Here is a 19,364-nt window from a genome sequence, read left to right as displayed (position 1 = left end):
CACACATTTTTTCATTTGTGGATCCAAAGATGATATCATCCACATACACTTGCACAAGGATAATATCTTCTCTTTTCTTCTTTATGAACAGAGTTTTATCAGAATTGCCACGGTTATATCCTTGAGAGAGCAAAAACTCACTTAGCCTCTCATACCATTGTCTAGGTGCCTGTTTTAATCCATATAAAGCCTTCTTGATCTTGTACACATGTTCTGGGTTTTTGTAGTCTTCAAACCCTGGAGGCTGAGATACAAACACCTCTTCATTAATGTAACCATTCAAGAATGCACTCTTAACATCCATTTGAAATAGCTTGAATCCTTGTATGCTGGAAAATGCTAAGAGTAATCTGACAGCTTCAAGACGAGCCACTGGTGCATAGGTTTCACCAAAATCTATTCCCTCTTCTTGGTTATAACCTTTAGCAACCAGCCTAGCTTTATTTCTGGTGATAGCTCCATGTTCATCCATCTTGTTCCTGTACACCCATTTGGTTCCTATGATATTCATCTCATATGTTCTTCGATCTAAGAGTTTGATGCCACCATTCTTTGGCATAGTACAAAAAGTGTAAAGAAACTATCCTAAGTTTGTGGTCATCTTGGACCTTATAAACATAAAACAAATATGGTCAACCTTATCTTCCCAATCTAAATACACATAACCATCATCAACACCACTAAAAGTAGGAAGATTTACAATTTGAGAATAAGGCAATGCCACATGTTAGCGCCTATCTTCAAGTTTATGTATTTTCCATTCTTCCTTTTTGTCAAAGCTCCCATAGTTGTTGGAACTCCTTAAAACATGCCCATGATGATGTTGGCCGTGAGGAATGGATCTTTCATGCTTCATGGCAAGTTTTGACAATCTTTTCTCCATGTGTTTTACTTCTAATATTTGAAGCCTTGTCTCCATTTGTCTCAATTCCTCATCTTGTTGTGCAGATATTGTTTTAACTTCTTTTAATTCATCAATGAAGTATGCTTTTGGTGGGGAATGACGTTTAGAAGGTGTTGCACTTGATAAGGTATCCATTGTTGAACCAAGTGTGTTCAAGCTTTTGAAGAATCCAAACCCTTTGAAGGTTGATGAAAGGCTGGATGTGCTTGTTGTTGTTGAGCTGTCTTTAGATAGGATCTGGGGTAGATTAATTGTATATATCCACTCTTGATTGAATCCAAAGCATAAGCATTCTCAAACCTTTTAATTGCAAAGTGTTTTTCAAACTAAGTGAAAAACAACCTGTTGTTTTGTCGAAACAACCGATTGTTTTATACTTAGGTGTTTTTAGAAAGGTTGAAAACTGTTTTTGATGGTTGACTTGCTGTCAAACCAAAACAACCGATTGATTCGTGGAAACAACCGATTGTTTGTTTTGGGACCATAAAAGATGATCCTGCCGGTTGACTTAGTGCAAGAGCGTTGCCTCGTCACAGTCTTCCTCACCAGCTTGTCACCACGTGCCCTCCAAGTCCACCCAGCAGATAGCCTATCTGAGAACCTGAAAAACACACAGTGGCGCCTCTGCGGCCGGTGGCGCTCCGACGCTCAAGTCAATGACAAGAACACCCAAAAAACTAAGAGAAAATATGCTCTGTAGGACCGTACTAAAGGCACACAACCCTAGCAAATGAGCCGTAATGAAAAAACGTACCCCTGCAAATTCTGTTAAGGTTACCTTTATAGCTAGGTTTCTTCTCTCTTCAGGCCGTTATGCTTTTGGACGCGCGGCTCGCATCCAGCCCTGCACGTGTCGCCATCTGGGCTGGGATAGCAGGTAGCGCCCAACCCTACACGTGTCGTCATCTGAGCTAGGACAACTTGAGCATCATTTCTCTATTGCACCCAACCCTACACGTGTCATCATCTAGGTTGGAGTAACTGGTGACATCCAACCCTACACGTGTCGTCATCTGGATTGGGGCAACTTGAACGTTATTTCTGTGTTGTAACCAGCCGCACAACTAAGTCCTCTACTCAAGGAGCAAGCTAGCGCACAATGCGCTGCGAAACATCACCTGACAAGGCGAGTATCGGATGCAACAAAGTGCATCATCTCTGTGATATCGCTCGTCGCAAGCGGCACCTTTCTTGTTGCTGTGTCGTGCATGTTCTAGCTGGGGAAACCTTGCCACCAACGAATGTCCACCCTGGGAATCCTGTCATTGATGAGCAAGGTGTTCCCCCCAACCCACTCGACCTTCATGCCCCATGCTGGCGCAACAATCATCTCACTGAGCTTATGCGCTTGAAATTACTCTTCTGAGTCTCCAACAGCTTTAACTAAGTTTACTGGGGGATCCGGCGATGTGCTTCTTGTGGCGGTGTGCAAAACACCCAATCTCCTAGCATTCCCAGACGACGACTGTGACGTAACTCTGGTGAGCGCCAGTTGCGCACACTAGAGATCGGAGAACGCCAATTCAGCGTTCGGCGACTATGCTCACTTCTGAACCATTCATCTCTTCTAGCTTACGTGTTCCACTGAGCACGCCCCACCCTGGCACGCGCAAGACACGTCATCACACCCGATGACCTGGTTGGTACACAAGCCCCCCAGTCTCGAGCTGCGACTTGTTCAGCGAGGAGACTAAAGAGGTTTAAATCCGGCGGCTTACGTGGCTTTGTGCGTTGGCGCTAAAACTGTTCACTGACTTGACATTTCACTAACTCCTTCGATCGTTCGACACGTGGACCCATCGACGGCCATTGTTCACTGTCGTTTGCGCTTGCTACAATGTTCGAAACCCCTAAACCCTTCGCGCTATTCACTGTTTCATTATCTTTCTTCATCTTCAAGCATTCTGAACGCTCTCTCTGCTCACTACGAAACCTACGTCCCCCTCAATCTTCAACTTCCTTCAACACTCATCCGATCATCAAAAGGTAACTCTTTTACTCCTTCTACTTATATTTGTTGCATTTTAATCGATTTGCATCATCCATTAACTGTCTGGAGCGTACGTTGTGGGTTGTTTCTCTTTTTTCTCGTAACTTAGAGTTTCGTTCTTGATAGCGTCCTCCCCAGCGAACTCTCACTCGTTCGTTCTGTCTTCTTCGTCTTCGATCGAGTCATTCTTTTGCTATCCTCATTTCCTCCCCTTTCTTTCCTTTGCAGTTCCTGCGATGGCTCAGACAAAGTCCACCGCTAACCCTCCTTCCTCATCGCGAAACCCTCCTCCCAATACTCGTAGGGTTACCACTGGGACGAACCCTCCACCAACACGCAACCCCCCACGAGCCTCTGGTGCTCCTTCCTCACAGGCTGAGAGGCCTGCCTCATCCCATGCCAATCTTACCAAAGCAGCTCCACCACAGGCCGAGGGAGTCTCCCTTCCTTCACAAGACTACAAAGAGCTCTACCCCTGGGCCTCCCTGATTCTACTAAAGGAAACTTCGTCGATAAATACTAAGGTGGGGGTGCATCGACTGAGGAAAGGGGATCAATCTGACCTTTCGTTTCACAAGGAGCACGATAGCAAAGTGACAGTGCTGCCTTGCCTCCATGGAGAACCAATCTGTGTGGACGATAAGAGGAGCAACGACGAGTTGTTCTGCTTCATCTACGCCACACTGTTCAAGAAAGTGAAACTTAGGTTTCCTTTCACTCGCTTCGAGAGGGAGCTGTTGACCGAGCTCAACATCGCCCCTGCCCAGCTCCATCCCAACAGCTGGGCATTCGTGAGGGCGTTCCAAATCCTTTGCGCGCACTTGGGGCTACCGGCTCGAAATGTACATAGGTTAGCCCCTTTCCCAACACCAACACTCTCGCTTTGCGTTAAAACTGACTTAGCATTCTATCTTTGGCACTCCATTATTCTGTATTGGCCTTGACCATTCATCCATGTGCTACTTACTTATGTTATCTCTGTATGTATGTACTTACATGTTCTGCTTCTGCTTTGGTTACTCATCTATTTTTTACCTTGTGCAGACACAATGTTGGGAAAAGGAAAGCTGGCGGAATTGAGGGCGATCGCCCGATCCCACAAACTCGTTGTGCCCAACTCAGTTGTGATCTCCTCCCCGAGGTCCAACTTCTTCCGGGGTACTACCCGCCCCGGAAAGGAAAAAACTGGCGCTGAGAAGGCCAAAGAGGAAGACTCCTCAAGTGGTGTCAGAGGAAGAAGATGACGACGAAGCCACCGAGGATGGTCTTATTACCAAGAGGAAAAGGGTAGCTACCTCCACACCACCTACACTTCCAACACCAACACCGCCATCGCCTCCAGCCCTGTTAGAACCAGTCCAAACAGCACCACCGGCCGCCGCGCCCATAGTGATTGAGAGTGGCAGCCCTAATTACGCAGAGGACCCTCCGAGCGCCTCTACACCGTTTGTATCTGTTGGAGAGGGTCCTCCTTCCACCACATCCATCGCTGGGGCTGCATTAGGAGTAGATGAGGGTGCTCAAGTTTCTCCAACGCCCATAGCGGAAGTTCCAGCCTCACCACCACGCCTGGAAGCCCCCCTTGCTGTTCAAGCTCAAGAGGGTGGTGGTGAAAACGAATATCAAACTCCACCAGTGCCTCCAACACCAGCCTCAAACCTCCCAGATCCCTTTGAAGAGACCTTGGGACCCTTCACAGCTCAACTAAAGACCATGGCGGAAGATCTCCCTTCGCTTGTATCAAGAGCTGTAAAGGATTCACTTAAGAAGCTTCAAGAGGAGAACTCCGAGCTAAAGGAGTCAAATCTCATGATTAGGGCTGAGGCGGAGAAGCTCACTTGCAACCTGCTGATGACTGAAATGGAACACTCAAGGCTGGAGGATGCATTGGACGTCAAGCTAAGGAACACGCGCAAGGAAGCCTCCGATCTGCGCCAAAAACTGCACCTCCAACTCCAAGAGAAAATTGACTTGGAGAGCAAGCTAGTTCCATACAGGCTCAAGGTGGCAGATTTGGAGGCTGCAAAAAAGGCTGAAGCTTCCAGGGTGGAGAAAATCGAGAAGAGATCAGCAGATAGGGAGATTCTCCTAGGGAAGGTCGAGAAGGACAGGGATAAGGCTCTTACTGAGCTCGCCGAAGCTCGTAAGGAAACTAAAAAGATTGCTGCAGAGCTGGCCCAAACTCGGGACGAGAGCAAAAGAGCTACTGAAGAACTCGCTCAAACTCATGAGGAAAAGGAAGAGCTGAAGAAGCAAATGCATGAGCTTGAGCAGAGTGCTGCTCAACTCCTCACCTCTGGGTTCGAAGCTGCTCTGGAGCAAATGGCATGCCAATACCCTGAGCTCGATCTTTCTATGTTGTCGATCTGCAATGAAGTGGTAGATGGGAAGATTGTACCTTCTGAAGATTAACTGCCTTTCCCCATCACCTCCTCTTCAAAAACTTGTTATTTATCTTTTGTTTGTAATAACTATCTGTGTATAGACTTGAATTGACACTGCTTACATAATTCTCATTCCCTGAATATCGTCTTTCTATTCACCTTGTATGCCTTTGCCTCTTTTTGTGGGGTTAACTAACATAACCGATGAAACTTACTCAACTGCATTAACTTAGCAATACTTGAACTTAACCCTTCACGTGTTGCTTTTAACTCGAGCAAATTGTTAACCTTATAACAAACTTAGCAAGCTATTAACTCAAAGTAAATTTGAGCAACTATCAACTCTTCGGCCATGGCATTCAATAAAACTTGTGAACTTAAAGCAACAAACCTTAACATAAAATCACTTACTAGGCAACAGGTTTTGACACAAACTAGTATTAAAATACAGTTTACCTGATCTGCCAAGTGAAGTGCCCCCTACTTCTGTCATCGCCTGGGACTCTTCTGATCTGGCACTCGCCGTACAACCCCTTCACTGTCTCAACCTTCACGCCATAGGGTTCTGGCGATGTTACCTTTCTTCTTTGCATAACTTGATCATTGTTCCCTCATCTAGGGATAGAGGCGCCTTTTGGATCCTTCTCTACCTCTCTGAGTTTTAGAAGAATGATCTGGATAGCGAGGTGTCCTCTTCGAACCTACCTCATTTATCCTTTATCTTCTTCCACCATTCACGCCGTACCTGAGCTCGTTCAAGACGAGAAGGATTTTATCTATCTTCACACCGCCCGCAAGCGTGGAAGCTTTATCTGGTCTTACTGGGTCAATATTGATGTTTCACTTAAAGGGGAAAAAGCGTTTTCCATCAACCTTCCCTTCCCGCCGTTTAAGGTCACGAACACCCCTGACTTTTCAATTTCATCTTGCCTGAACTCACTCTGAGGTGAGAAGGACTTTCTCTGGTGCCTCAACTTGCCCAGGGTGTACATCTCCTCCCCCCTGGATGCACTGAGGACTTTTAATCTTGCCTCAATCTGCTCATGCAAAGAGGTCTTTCAATCTATTCTTGCCTTCACTCGCTCAAAGGCGAGGAGGACTTCTTCTATTTCTCGTTTGCACTCGCTTAAGGGCGAGGAGGACTTCTTCTTTTGCCTCAAAATGCACGAGGGCGTTGAGGGCTTTTTACACTACTGGTGCCTCCGATTGCCGAAAGACGATGAGGTCTTTAAACTTTTAACTATTGTCACCGATCGCCGAAAAACGACGGAGACTTTAAAACCTTTAACTATTACCACTGATCGCCGAAAAACGATGGGGACTTTAAAACTTTTAACTATGAAGCATGCAATATAACTTTACTGTTGCCTTAGATCACGTACAAGTGATAAGGTCTTTTTTCTAAAAACTTCAAAACAATAAGCATGCGAACTTAGAAGCTTTAAACTTTGAAAAACTCTTCTTTATTGGGTGGCCTCATTAAAAACCCTCCTTAGGGAAAAAAGAGTGCCCCCTTGAAATTGTTTTAACAGAAACTATTCAAATCTCTTCATGTTCGTCTTTACTTACAAGGCTTTAACTGTAATACAACTTGAGATGTGTGGCGTTCCAAGTGCAAGGAATCGCCCCTCCTTCTAACGTCTCCAAGCGGTAGGCGCCGTTCCCGAGCACCTCAGTTATTCTGAACGGTCGCGTCCACTTAGGCGATAACTTGTTCTGCATCTCGTACTGATGGGCCTTCCTCATCACCAGATCGCCACTTCTAAACTGCTTTGACATTACCTTAGAGTTATACCTTCACTCAATCCTTCTCTTTACTGCTTCGGACTTCACTCTCGCCTCCTCCCTGACCTCATCCAGCAAATCCAGATTCATTCTTCTTTCTTCGTTCGAGTCTTCCGCCACAAAGTTCTGGAATCTCGGCGAGCTTTCCTGGATTTCGACTGGAATCATCGCATCACATCCATAAACCAAACTAAACGGGGTCCCGTGGGTTCCTGACGGCTCAGTGGTATGGTACGCCCAAACTATGCGGGGTACCTCTTCAGCCCACGATCCCTTAGCTTTCTCTAGTATCCTCTTTAAACCTCTCAGCAACACCCGATTGGCAGACTCCACTTGGCCATTCGTCTGTGGGTGCTCGACGGATGCAAACACCTGTTGTATTCCCACCTCTTCGCACAACTTTTTCAAAAGGTGACTTGCAAACTGAGTCCCATTGTCTGACACCAGGCGTTTAGGCACACCAACCCGCACACTATGTTCTTCCATACAAAGCTCTCGATCTTGTGTGCGGTGATCTGGGCCACTGACTCCGCTTCGATCCACTTGGTGAAGTATTCAATCGCCACTACCAAGTACTTCATCTGCCTGACCGCCAATGGGAAGGGTCCCAGAATGTCAATTCCCCAAGTATGAAACGGCCAGGGGCTGTAAATTGACTTCAGCTCTTCTAGGGGTGCCTTGTGCCAATCGGCGTGCTGCTGACATTGCTTGCAACGCTGGGTGTATCTCTTGCAATCTTCTCTCATCGTGGGCCAGTATTAGCCTGCACGGATAGTCCTTGTCGCCAGCGATCGACCTCCAATGTGGCTCCCGCAAATTCCCTCATGGAGCTCATCCATAATCCTCGTGCACTTCTCTCCGTGTATACATACAAGAAGAGGGTGTGTAAATCCAAACCTGTACAGCTCGCCGTCAATAAGGGTAAACTTGTTGGAGCTCTTCTTTATTTTCCTGGCCTCAGTTGAGTCAACTGGAAGCACACCATCCGCTAAATAGCATTGGTATGGCGTTATCCACGTGTCTAGCTCGTGGACAGCGCAAATCTGCATCGATCTTGCCCCTTCCGCTGGGCGCGCTCTGACCCTCGGCGCCCTCAGAGTTTCCTGCGTTAGGGATCTATGACTTCTCGCCAGTCTTCCCATTGATCTACAACCATGGAGAACTTGGTGGTCTGCCACGAATGCTCGAGGCGCTTTCAAGGTTTCTTGAATGACAGTCCTCTGCCTGCCCCCCTTGCCCGAACTGGCGAGCTTGGCTAGCAAGTCATCTCGGACATTCTGTTCTCTTGGCACGTGCACCACTTCAAATGAAGTGAAAGATCTTCTTAGCTCTTGCACGTACTCCAAGTAGGCTGCCATCTGTGGGTCCTTGGCTTGGAACTTGCTAGTTACTTGTCCGGTGACCAACAGCGAATCGCTCTTGGCCATCAGCACTCTCGCCCCCATTTCCTTAGCCAGCAGGATTCCGGCGATCAAAGCCTCATACTCTGCTTTGTTGTTGCTTGCTTTGAAAGCAAACCTCAATGATTGCTCTATCAACACTCCGTTGGGCCCTTCCAAAATGACCCCAGCCCCGCTGCCCAGCTGGTTGGACGACCCATCGACCGAGAGTACCCAGCGAAAGTCATCCTCGGCGTTCGGTGCCACCTCGGAGGACAACTCGACCACAAAATCGGCAAAAACTTGCCCTTTGATTGATCCTCGGGGTTCATATTTGATGTCGAACTCCGAGAGCTCGACTGCCCACTTCACCATCCTTCCAGCCACATCGGGCTTCTTCAAAACCTTCTGGATTGGAAGGTCGGTCATCACCAATACTGTGAAGCTCTGGAAGTAATGGCGCAATCTCCTCCCCGAGAATACAACCGCCAATGTTGCCTTTTCTAGGGCCTGGTACCTTACCTTTGGGCCTTGCAGCACCTTGCTAACGAAATATATACGCCTTTGGATCTGATCCTGATCCTACACTAGCACTGTGCTGATCGCCCTCTCAGTTATGGCAAAGTACAGCCTGAGCGGTGTTACGACTTGGGGCTTGCACAGAATTGGAGGGCTCGCCAAATATTCCTTGAGCTTTACGAAGGCTTCCTCACACTCCTTTGTCCAAACAAACCTGTTATTCCTTTTCAAACATTGGAAGTATGGGTGGCCCTTCTCTCCGCTCACCGATACGAATCGGGACAGCGCGGCCATCCGCCCCGTGAGTTGCTGCACCTCCTTCACATCGGCGGGGCTCCTCATTGCCAATATGGCGGCGCACTTCTCGGGGTTAGCCTCGATTCCCCTCTCTGACAGGAGAAACCCCAGAAATTTCCCTACTTCTACACCAAAAACGCACTTTTCAGGATTCAGTTTTAGCTTGTACCTGGCTATCGTGATGAACAACTCTTCCAAGTCTGCGACGTGGCTGTCTTTCTCCAGGGACGTCACGACCATGTCGTCGACGTATGCCTGCACATTCCTTTCGAGCATGGGTGCGAGCACCTTGTCCATCAGCCTTTGGTATGTGGCCCCTGCATTCTTCAACCCGAAGGGCATTACCCTGTAGCAATAACATGACCTTTCCGTCATGAAGGCGGTCTTCTCTTCGTCCATGGGGTGCATTTTGATTTGGTTGTACCCCGAGAAGGCATCCAAAAAACTGATCAGCTTGCACCCTGATGCACTGTCTACCAAGGCATCTATGCTTGGCAAAGGATAAGAATCCTTCGGGCAGGCCTTGTTCAGGTCTGTAAAGTCAACACACATCCGCCATTTTCCACTGCTCTTCTTGACCAGGACAACATTAGCGAGCCATTCTGGATATTGGATTTCCCTGATGTGGCCCGCTGCAAGGAGTTTTTGTGTCTCTTCCTTGATCGCCTGTGTCTTCTCCTCATTGAACTTTCTTCTTCTTTGGCGGATGGGCTTGACTTGGGGGTCCACCGCTAAACGATGGCACAGGAAATCGAGGTCGATTCCCAGCATATCTGAAGCAGCCCACGCAAACGCATCCAAGGGTCTGCTTATCACCTTGGCGATTTGGTCTTGTGTCTTGCTATCCAGGGTTCTTCCCAACTTAAACACCTTACCGCTGATCTCCTTATCGAGCCATTCCTCTAATGGCTGAGGTTTCCTCTCGCTGGCGATCAGCACCCTCCCGATACCGGTTTCTTTGGCGGTCTCTGAGCAGTTTCTTTCTCCCTCCCAGCTCTCTGACCTCGCCTCTACACTCCCCATCGGCACATCGCCCTCGGCGACCACCTCTAACGCCGCATCCGGAACTCGCCGGGATTCGCGCTCCGGCTCCACGCCAAGGGGAGGCGTTGTGGTTACGTGGCACACAGGCCTCTTGTTCTTAAGGCTATTTTCGTAACACTTCTTCGCCTCCTTCTGGTCGGAGCAAATGGTGATGATCATGCCCTCCATAGACGGCAGCTTGACCTTCATGTGCCTTGTCGAAGGCACAGCTCCTGTTCTGTTGAGCGTTGGTCTTCCCAACAGTATGTTGTACGCTGACGGGGTGTTTACAACAAGATACCTGATCTTCTCCGTTCGTGAAGCCAAGCCGTCAGTGAAGGTCGTCCTCAGCTCGATATACCCCCTCACCTCCACTTGGTCACCAGCAAAATCGTACAAGTAGCCCCCATATGGTCTCAGTTGATCGGGAGACAGTTGTAACTTCTCAAAAGTTGGCCAAAACATCACATCTGTTGAACTTCCTTGGTCGACCAGCACCCGGTGGACAGTCCTTCCCGCCGTGACAAGCGAGATCACAATAGGGTCGTTGTCGTGAGGCACCACGTCCCTGAGGTCCCCCTTGGTGAACGTGATGTCCATGTCGAGCGAGTGATCCTCAAAGATTTCTACTGACATTACCGACCTCGCGTACCTCTTACGCTGCGACGCAGTTAAAACACTTAAAGCTCAATCAAAGCAAAAAACAGTTTTTCTGTTATGGTACCAAAACAAACAATCGGTTGTTTCCTCGAATCAATCGGTTGTTTTGGTTTTAACAGCTCAACCATTTGAAAAATAGTTTTCAATCTTTTCTAAAAACATCTAAGTATAAAACAATCGGTTGTTTCGACAAAACAATCGGTTGTTTTTCACTTAGTTTGAAAAATACTTTTCTTTTAAAAAGATTGAGAATGCCTATGCTTTGGATTCAATCTAGAGTGGATTACAAAACTCAAACTACCCCAAATCCTAACTAAGACAGCTCAGCAACAGCAAGCACAGCCAAGCCTTCAACATTCTTCAAAGGGTTTGGATTCTTCAAAGCTTGAACACCACTTGGTTCAACAATCTCCCTCTATTTGATGAAGACAAATCCCTGATGCTTGTATTGTACTTGATTGAATCTGAAGCAGTTCCTGCAAGATACAGTTTTTAACCAAAACATAGAACTTTTGATATTTGGTTAGCACAAAAACAAATACAGAAATTCAGAGCATAATATCAGAGTAAACAACAAACAAATATAGGAGCAAAAACCTATAAGGTTTCACTCATCCAAACTGTTTTGCAGAAGAAAAAAAAAACTGAAATCAAACACAGCATATATCTCCCCCTATTTGTCTTCACAAATAGACAAAGAGAAGAGATAACACAAGATAATTGTTTTGAATACATCAAAATTAAACAGCAAAAGCAGCAAAAAGAAAATAGAAAACTGATACAACCACCAAAAACAATCGGTTGTTTCGATACATCAACCGGTTGTTTTTCTTCATTCATCATCATCAGAATATTGAAGATCAAAGATTTGATTCTGTACAGCCTCGATTTGTTCATCTAGAGTCATGAAGCTTGCATCCATGCTATCAAACCTGCTATGAATCCTCTGGAAATTTTTGACACTGAGATCATGAAAATTCCTTTGATTCTCCTCAAAGCTATCAAGCCTATTCATCATGAGTCTCTCAAAAGGAGACATGGTTGGCATCCTTTCTTCTTGATTCCCAGCACCAGCACTAGCTTCAGCATCTTGATGTGCTTCAGGTAGATCTTCAGGTTGAAAATTCATATCAGCAGGTTCATCTTGTTCATGATCAGCAGTAGCACTAAATGAGGCACCAAAGTCACCATCATTGTTAATCCATTTGCCACCTACTTTGGTAAAACCCATTTTGCTGAGTGATCCATTGTTCAACTCTTGAGTTGACTTGACCAACTCAGATGTTTCATCCTCTAGGTTCACTTCAAAATAGAGTAGAAATTTAGATACCAAAACAGCATATGGATAATGATAGTCGCTTAACCTCATTGCCTTTTGCATGTGCTCTTTGATGATGTGGATCCAATTGATTTTGATCTTCTTCATGATGTAGAAGATGTACACCAGATCCTCCTCAGTAAGAACAGAATGATTGCTCCCCCTTGGTGTTAGAATCCAAGTCACAATGAGCGCTAGCAACCTTTCATCCAGCTTTGGGCCTCCAACCGAGAAAATCCTAACTTGAGCATGTTGGTTCTTCAAGCAACTTTTGTAGTATTGGATTTTTTTGAAATCCTCCACTACTCCAAGGTTTCCCTTGTTAATCCTGAGGCCTGAGTACTTTAGACCAGCAACAGCTGCCCATACTTCATGGGTTATCTCCATATCTACACCTTTTACATGAGAAACTAGGTTGTTTCCCTCAAACTTGAGATTTGTGTAGAACACCCTTATTGAATCTGGGTAGATGTTTCCCTTCATCTCCAGGAACTTTCTGAGAGATTGATCTTTGAGCAGCATCCTTACATTGTCCAGCTTTTTGGCTTTTCAGCCAATCAAAGCACACAACCTTGGGGTTGTTTATCACTTTGGTGCTTGTTTCAAACCTGTATCTCTCAATTAGAGCATTGTTTCAAGAAAACCATCCTTCTAGCCTTCCTCCAACCTTACAGCTCTGGTTTTGACTCTCTTTGAGGTGGGAGGAGTTGAGTCCATGATGGCAGAGAAGAAAACAGAGAAAAGCTCACTCACAGATTTTGCAAGAGATGTTGCAATTGGTTGTTCTTGTGGAAGAGATCAGCTGCAACAGATTTTATAGCAGTAATAGAATTAAAAAGCATTCAATGTCATGAGTGGGTACCAGATTTTCAGAAAGAGAGGACTTGACCCTGCCCTGTGTTCCCGCCGGTTGACCAGGGTCGTCTTTATGCGTGGCTTGTCCTCACGAGCTAGGGCACCTTCGTTCCGCTCCGTCCGTGAGTACCTGAAAAGAAGTGAACAAAGGGGCGCCCTCGCGGCCGTTTGCACTCCGACGATCAAGTAAGCTAGCGAGAAACACCAAAGGTGACACACCTTCGTATCAAACACCGCGATTGGATGCTCTGAAGGTGGTCGAAAATACTGAGTAACTAATACTGTGTTTCCCTAATTGTTTGTGCGTACAGTGGGTGCGCCGCGAAACAACTAGGGTTTACATCTGTGTAGAACTGCGAGAATTAGGTTAAAAAAACTCCCCCCATCAAATGTCCCAAGGCCCCCTTTTTATACACCTTCTGCATTTAAAGCGTGTTAAAGCGCATTGAAAGCGTATAAAAATGTGTCTTGAAACATTTGATACGTAAACTAAATTAACGCGTACCTTAACAAACTTCCACTAAAACATTGATGAGCACGTGCTTATTGCCACGTGTTCTTCCGACTTGATCGTTGTTCTACGTAGAAGGCCTCACAACGCCGTAACCCAACTTAGGGTTATTCCATTGTGTGAGTCCTCTTTCCTCGAAGTGCATCTGGCGTGTGGGGTGACTTTCTGGGTGCCCACTCATGCCCCTCAACCTCTAGTCACTCGCCCTGGGAGTGTACCTATCTTCCTCTTGTACCATGCACCTGGTTCACCCCTGGGCATGACCCTCTCATGGGTCGTATCTATCCCGGGGGTCTCCCTGAGGTGGTGTGGGTACTTCAGGAGTCAGGTTACTCCCTACTGGTACCAGAACTATGGCCTTGAAGCCACCTTTCTCTTCTCTTTGTTACTGCTCTGGGCCATGCCTTGACTTGGCGACGCCTAACCTGGCGACGCCTCATCTTGGAGACGCCTTATCTTGGCGACGCCCACACCTGGCGACGCCTACCTTGGCGATGCCTCATGCGGTCAATTCGTTGACTTTCCTCCTTGAGTCCCTTGAGGGGCCCCACCATACGTTGACTTTGACTTTGACTTTGGTCAACGCCCGGGGACGGGACGATACACAAGCCCCCCAGTCTTGAGCTGATACTTTTTTTCAGCAAAAAGACTAAGGCCTCGCCCTATTGTCCACGTGGCACCTTGATGACGTGGCGTTTCCTGAGTGGCTGACGTGACATTCCTTTGAGTGGCTGACATGACATTCCCTTGAACAGTGGACGTGACACTTCCTGAGCGTCTGACGACATAACATTCTCTGAGCGGGAAAAGTGACGCTTTGGGTCATGCTCTAATATCTTGACGCGTGGCTCCATCTTACGGCCAGCGCTTGGGGCCTCTTGCACTTCAAGTTAACGCTTAATCCTTCGACACGTGGCTCAATCGCACGATCCCGGTCCCGCGTTCCAACTACTGTTTTATTCGCTCTTCTCATTTCCTCTACTGTTCATCTTCTCAAGCTTTCTCTACAATCTTTGCTCTCTTCTTCGCGCTTCCGATTTCCACCAAACCAGATACTCAAAGGTATGATCTTTCTCTTTCGACGGCTCTTCCCTTTAACTCTTGTGCTGATATAACTGCCTGGGCCTGTTTATTTTTTTGCATTCGCGTTCTTCTTCCCCGTTTCTCTGTCTTCCCCCTTTTCTGAACTTCTCGCGTGGGTAAGGGTTTCCTAGGGTTTCGTCCCATTTGCTTCTTCAAAACTCCTTCACTGAGCCTTTGCTTTTTTCTTCCTTCTTCAGCTTCTTTATCAATCTATGGCGCGTACAAAAACAACGCCCAATCCTCCCCCCAGGTCGATTATAAGGCTCAGTACTCCTGGGCCTCAGATGAGCTCATGGCTGAAGAGAAGGCAAACAAAGAGAAGGCATATGCTCAAGGCAAACAAAGCATATGCCTTCTCTTTGTTTATTTAATTTTTTTTTAATCGCGCTTCCTCTGATTCATGCATGCAATGCTTGTCTGCTTTAATTTCTATACTTGTTGTTGATCTGAGGATTTGCCTGAGTGGTAGAGTTGACGTCCTGTACTTCGAATTTATGCGTATCGCCGTATGCATTTGGTGCTTCATTCTTCATGGATATCAGTCCTAACCTCTGTTACCTGGTTTGTTTGGTGCAGCATCAGTGATGGACCCCGCAACGCGAGCTGAACTGGCTAGGTCCTTGAAGGCTCGTCTTGACTCAAAGTCTGCAAAGGGCGGCGCCTCCAGCACCTTCCCCGTCGAGTCCAATCTGTTGCCACCATCTCCACTACCCCAAACCGCCGACACACCCAACTCTCCCCAGTCCTTACAAACACCAAACTCTTCTCTCTTACTCCAAACACCCAAATCACCTCCTCCCATTGCTGCAGTCCCCCTAGCGGTAGCTGGCACTCCTCCTACAGCCCCCCTTGACAAAGGCAAGAGGGTGCTCACCATCTCATCTGAAGATGAAGACTCGGATGTGGGACCTGCCTATAAGAGGAGGAGGACGAACCGCATCGTTTACTAGCGCTCCCCTTCACCTTTGCATGGGGGGTCTTTAATGAACAACCCACCCAGCGCCACGTCTCCCTCTCCATCTCCCTCGCCACTAACAGTCCAGGAAGAAGGGGTGGTGGAGTCTATGCCCTTACCACTACCAATTCCAACACCAACACCAACACCAACCGCCCCAACAATTGCCCCAGAGCTTATAGCGATTCCCCCTCCAATCATGCAGCTGATGAGGGGCTTCAATGAGAGGTTGTCGCCAGGTGAATCTTTCGGGGTGCCACGGTCAAAGGGCATGCCTTACTATCTGGGTGCCTTCTTGGTCGTTGCCCTTGAATGGTGCGCCCAAGCGAAGTCCAAGGCTGACGAGGCACGCACGCTCCAAACTCTCCGACAGGAAGTGGCTACCCTGAAGGAAGAAAAGGAGATCCTATGCCGAGGCTGGGCGTGCCAAGAGGAGGTTTACAAAGCCTCTTTGACAAGTGCCCGCGAGGTTAACGCGGAAGCCTGCAAACGACTCACTGAGCTCCTTGCACAGGTGTCGTCTCTCCAATCCAAAATCGTTGCTCTTGAAGCGGCGATGCAAACTTCTGAGGCACAACAGAAACGACTTGCTGACCAATGTGCTGTCCGGGAGCAATCGTTGGAGAAAACCGAGGGGGAGCTAGCTGAAAAAATGGAAAAGCTCAACCTTCTCCAAACTGAGCATGGTCAGTTCCAGACCGAGTTGAACAGACTCCAGATGGAGAAGGAGGTTCTTAAGAAGCAGCTAGAGAAGGCCAAAAAGAGCTCATTGTGGAGAAGGAAATTCGGGACTCCACAATCGAGAAGATGGAGTAGGCCAAGAAGAGACTTATTGACAACATGGCCGATACTTTTGCAGAGGGTTTCAAGGAGGCTCTAGCTCAAGCCGCCTGTGAAAACCCGGGGATTGATACCTCCAGCTGGAACCCCTTCAACCACATTGTTGATGGGAAAGTCGTTCCCCTTGACCTTGGGGAGTGAACGGACGCATACTTTTGGACCTTTCCCCTGTAACTTCGCATATATTCGAATTTCTTTGTAACTATAACAATTGGCTCTTGTTTAAATACTTATTCGACTTTTGCATCCTTGTTTGCTTTAACTTTTCTTGTATCTTTTAACTTCTCTTACTCTTTATCTATCTCTGTTTTCTTTATCATGTCAAAGGCGTAATTGGTACCTGCTTCCGATGCATGATTCACCGCTTTGCTTCTAACCCTTTAGGTAGCACGTAACTTCCTCTTTTACTCTCCCTTTCTAAGTCGTGACGCGTACCTTTCCCTTGGTCTCTCCACTAAGAAACTTATTTGGTCTTCGTATCTGCGAGGAATCTTCCCCATGAAGGTGTCGCCTCTTTCGTCATTGCCCAAAGGTAAAAGAGGATTTAACTTCGCATATTTCTCCTATCTTTGGTAACCCGTGCTTCCATCCTGCACCTTGATGGAGGAGGGCCCAAGCTCACCACACGATGAAAGCCAAGCCTCCAAGACTAGACGGTCTAGTCTATGATGAGGAGCGTCTAGACTCAAAAAGGAGCGTCTAGCCCATGAAGAGGAGCGTCTAGCCCATGATGAGGAGCGACTACATAAGGAGCGTCTAGGCCATGATGAGGATTCCTTCTAGACCGTCTAGCTTCACATACACATGGGTCAAAGCTACGGTTTTGGGAAGAGAAGACCTTTGTAATTGTTACATAAAGGCCCATTAGGGGTGCTTAGTAATTAGAGTAGTGTAAAAAGCATATTTGTGTGAACATTCTAGAAAGACCATGGAGGGGGTGAGCATAAAAACTAGACACACCCCTCCCCATGTGCTCATTTGTGCACCCATGTGCTTCACATTTACATTTCATTTGGCTAGCATTAGGGTTGCATTATGGTCCTCCTTAGCCTATAAAAGGAGGAGCCTACACCTTGTATTTTCAAGTTTATTGTGAGTAAAGTTATGCTGCCCATTTGTGCTCAAGGCTGGGATATTAATCTTCGGTTTGTCCATCCGTTTGAGGATGACAAGAAGTTGAAAATTGTAGTCTTGTTCCAAGTTTACCCCAAAGAGTTTTCCAAAAGTGGCTGATAAACTTGGGATCTCTATCGGACACTATACTTCTAGGGAGACCATGGAGTCTCACCACTTCTCTAAAGAAGAGTCTAGAAATATTTTGAGCATCATCTACTTTGTGGCATGGAATAAAATGGGACATTTTGCTAAAACGGTCCACTACCACAAAGATAGAGTCATGGCCTCTTGCAGTCCTAGGAAGTCCTAAAATGAAATCCATGTTAATGTCTTCCCAAGGAGCATTTGCAATCGGCAAAGGGGTCCATGCGGCATTGTTCTAGACTTTGCTTTTAAACATGAGATGCATCTAGAACAATGTCGTTGGACATCTTTCCTCATGTGTGGCCAACAAAATTTTGCTTTTAAAAGATCTAGAGTTTTATCAACTCCGAAGTGGCCCATGAGTCCCCCCTCATGTGATTCTTTGACAAGGAGTTTCCTATGTGTTCCTTGGGGAATGCAAAGTTTTCCCTCTTTAAAAAGATATCCCTCGGACACATAGTAACCTCCTTGCGCTCTATGTAGACATTGGGCATAGATGGATGAGAGTTCTTGATCGTCTTGGTAAAGCTCTCTTATGTGGTCAAATCCAAGAATTTGGGCACCCAATTTTGAAAGGAGTGTATGCCGTCTTGAAAGAGCATCGGCCACTATATTGGTGCTTCCTTTCTTGTATTTGATTACATAAGGAAATTGTTCAAGAAATTCCATCCATTTAGCATGTCTCTTGTTGAGCTTGTGTTGGCCCTTTAAATATTTTAAAGACTCGTGATCACTATGGATGACAAATTCTTTGGACACAAGGTAGTGTTCCCAAGTCTTTAGGGCTCGCACAAGAGCATAGAGCTCTTTGTCATAGGTGGGGTAGTTGAGGGTGGCACCATGGAGTTTTTCACTAAAATAAGCAATGGGGTGTCCACCTTGCAACAAAACCGCACCTATGCCTACCCCCGATGCATCACACTCTATCTCAAAAGTTTTGGAAAAATTTGGAAGAGATAGGATGGGTGCATTGGTGAGTTGAGCTTTTAGCCTTTGAAAGGCTTGCTCATGCTTTTCATTCCAACAAAATGCAACATCTTTTTTAACAAGTTCATTCAAAGGAGATGCTAGGCTAGAAAAATTAGGCACAAACCTTCTATAGAAGCTAGCTAACCCATGAAAACTTCTTACATCACTTACATTTTGTGGAGTTGGCCACTCGCGGATGGCTTTGATTTTCTCGGGATCTACATGCACCCCCTTATTGTTTACTATGAAGCCTAAGAAGACTACACTATCTACACAAAAGGTACACTTATCCCTATTTGCAAAAATACTATTTTTCCTAAGAACTAGAAGAACTTCCCTAAGGTGACTTAGATGGTCTTCTAGGGTTTTACTATATACTAAAATATCATCAAAGTAAACTACTACATATTTACCTATACAATCCCTCAAGGTGTGATTCATAAGCCTCATGAATGTACTTGGGGCATTAGTAAGCCCAAAGGGCATCACCAACCACTCGTATAATCCAAATTTGGTCTTAAAAGCGGTTTTCCACTCATCACCCTCCTTGATTCGAATTTGGTGATATCCACTTTTAAGGTCAATTTTGGAGAATAGAGTTGACCCATGCAATTCATCAAGCATATCATCAA

The 19,364-nt window shown here is 46.4% G+C and overlaps 2 protein-coding genes across 2 annotated transcripts; both read left to right on the top strand.

Moving 5' to 3' along the window:
* The first annotated feature begins 3,130 nt into the window (after positions 1-3,130).
* LOC137824759 (uncharacterized) lies at positions 3,131-5,306 on the top strand. The gene is made up of 2 exons (XM_068630433.1): positions 3,131-3,600; positions 4,094-5,306. The coding sequence occupies exons 1-2, from the start codon at positions 3,131-3,133 to the stop codon at positions 5,304-5,306; spliced, it is 1,683 nt and encodes a 560-aa protein (XP_068486534.1).
* A 10,628-nt stretch (positions 5,307-15,934) lies between these two features.
* On the top strand, positions 15,935-16,543 carry LOC137824758 (uncharacterized). Its single transcript, XM_068630432.1, has one exon. It carries the CDS (start codon positions 15,935-15,937, stop codon positions 16,541-16,543), a length of 609 nt encoding a protein of 202 aa, XP_068486533.1.
* The last annotated feature ends 2,821 nt before the right edge of the window (positions 16,544-19,364 follow it).

This window comes from Phaseolus vulgaris, chromosome 8, assembly GCF_000499845.2.
Source record: "Phaseolus vulgaris cultivar G19833 chromosome 8, P. vulgaris v2.0, whole genome shotgun sequence".
NCBI classification, from domain to species: domain Eukaryota; kingdom Viridiplantae; phylum Streptophyta; class Magnoliopsida; order Fabales; family Fabaceae; genus Phaseolus; species Phaseolus vulgaris.
The sequence above is the reverse complement of the archived record's forward strand: the minus strand, read 5'-3'. Positions and strand labels throughout refer to the sequence as shown.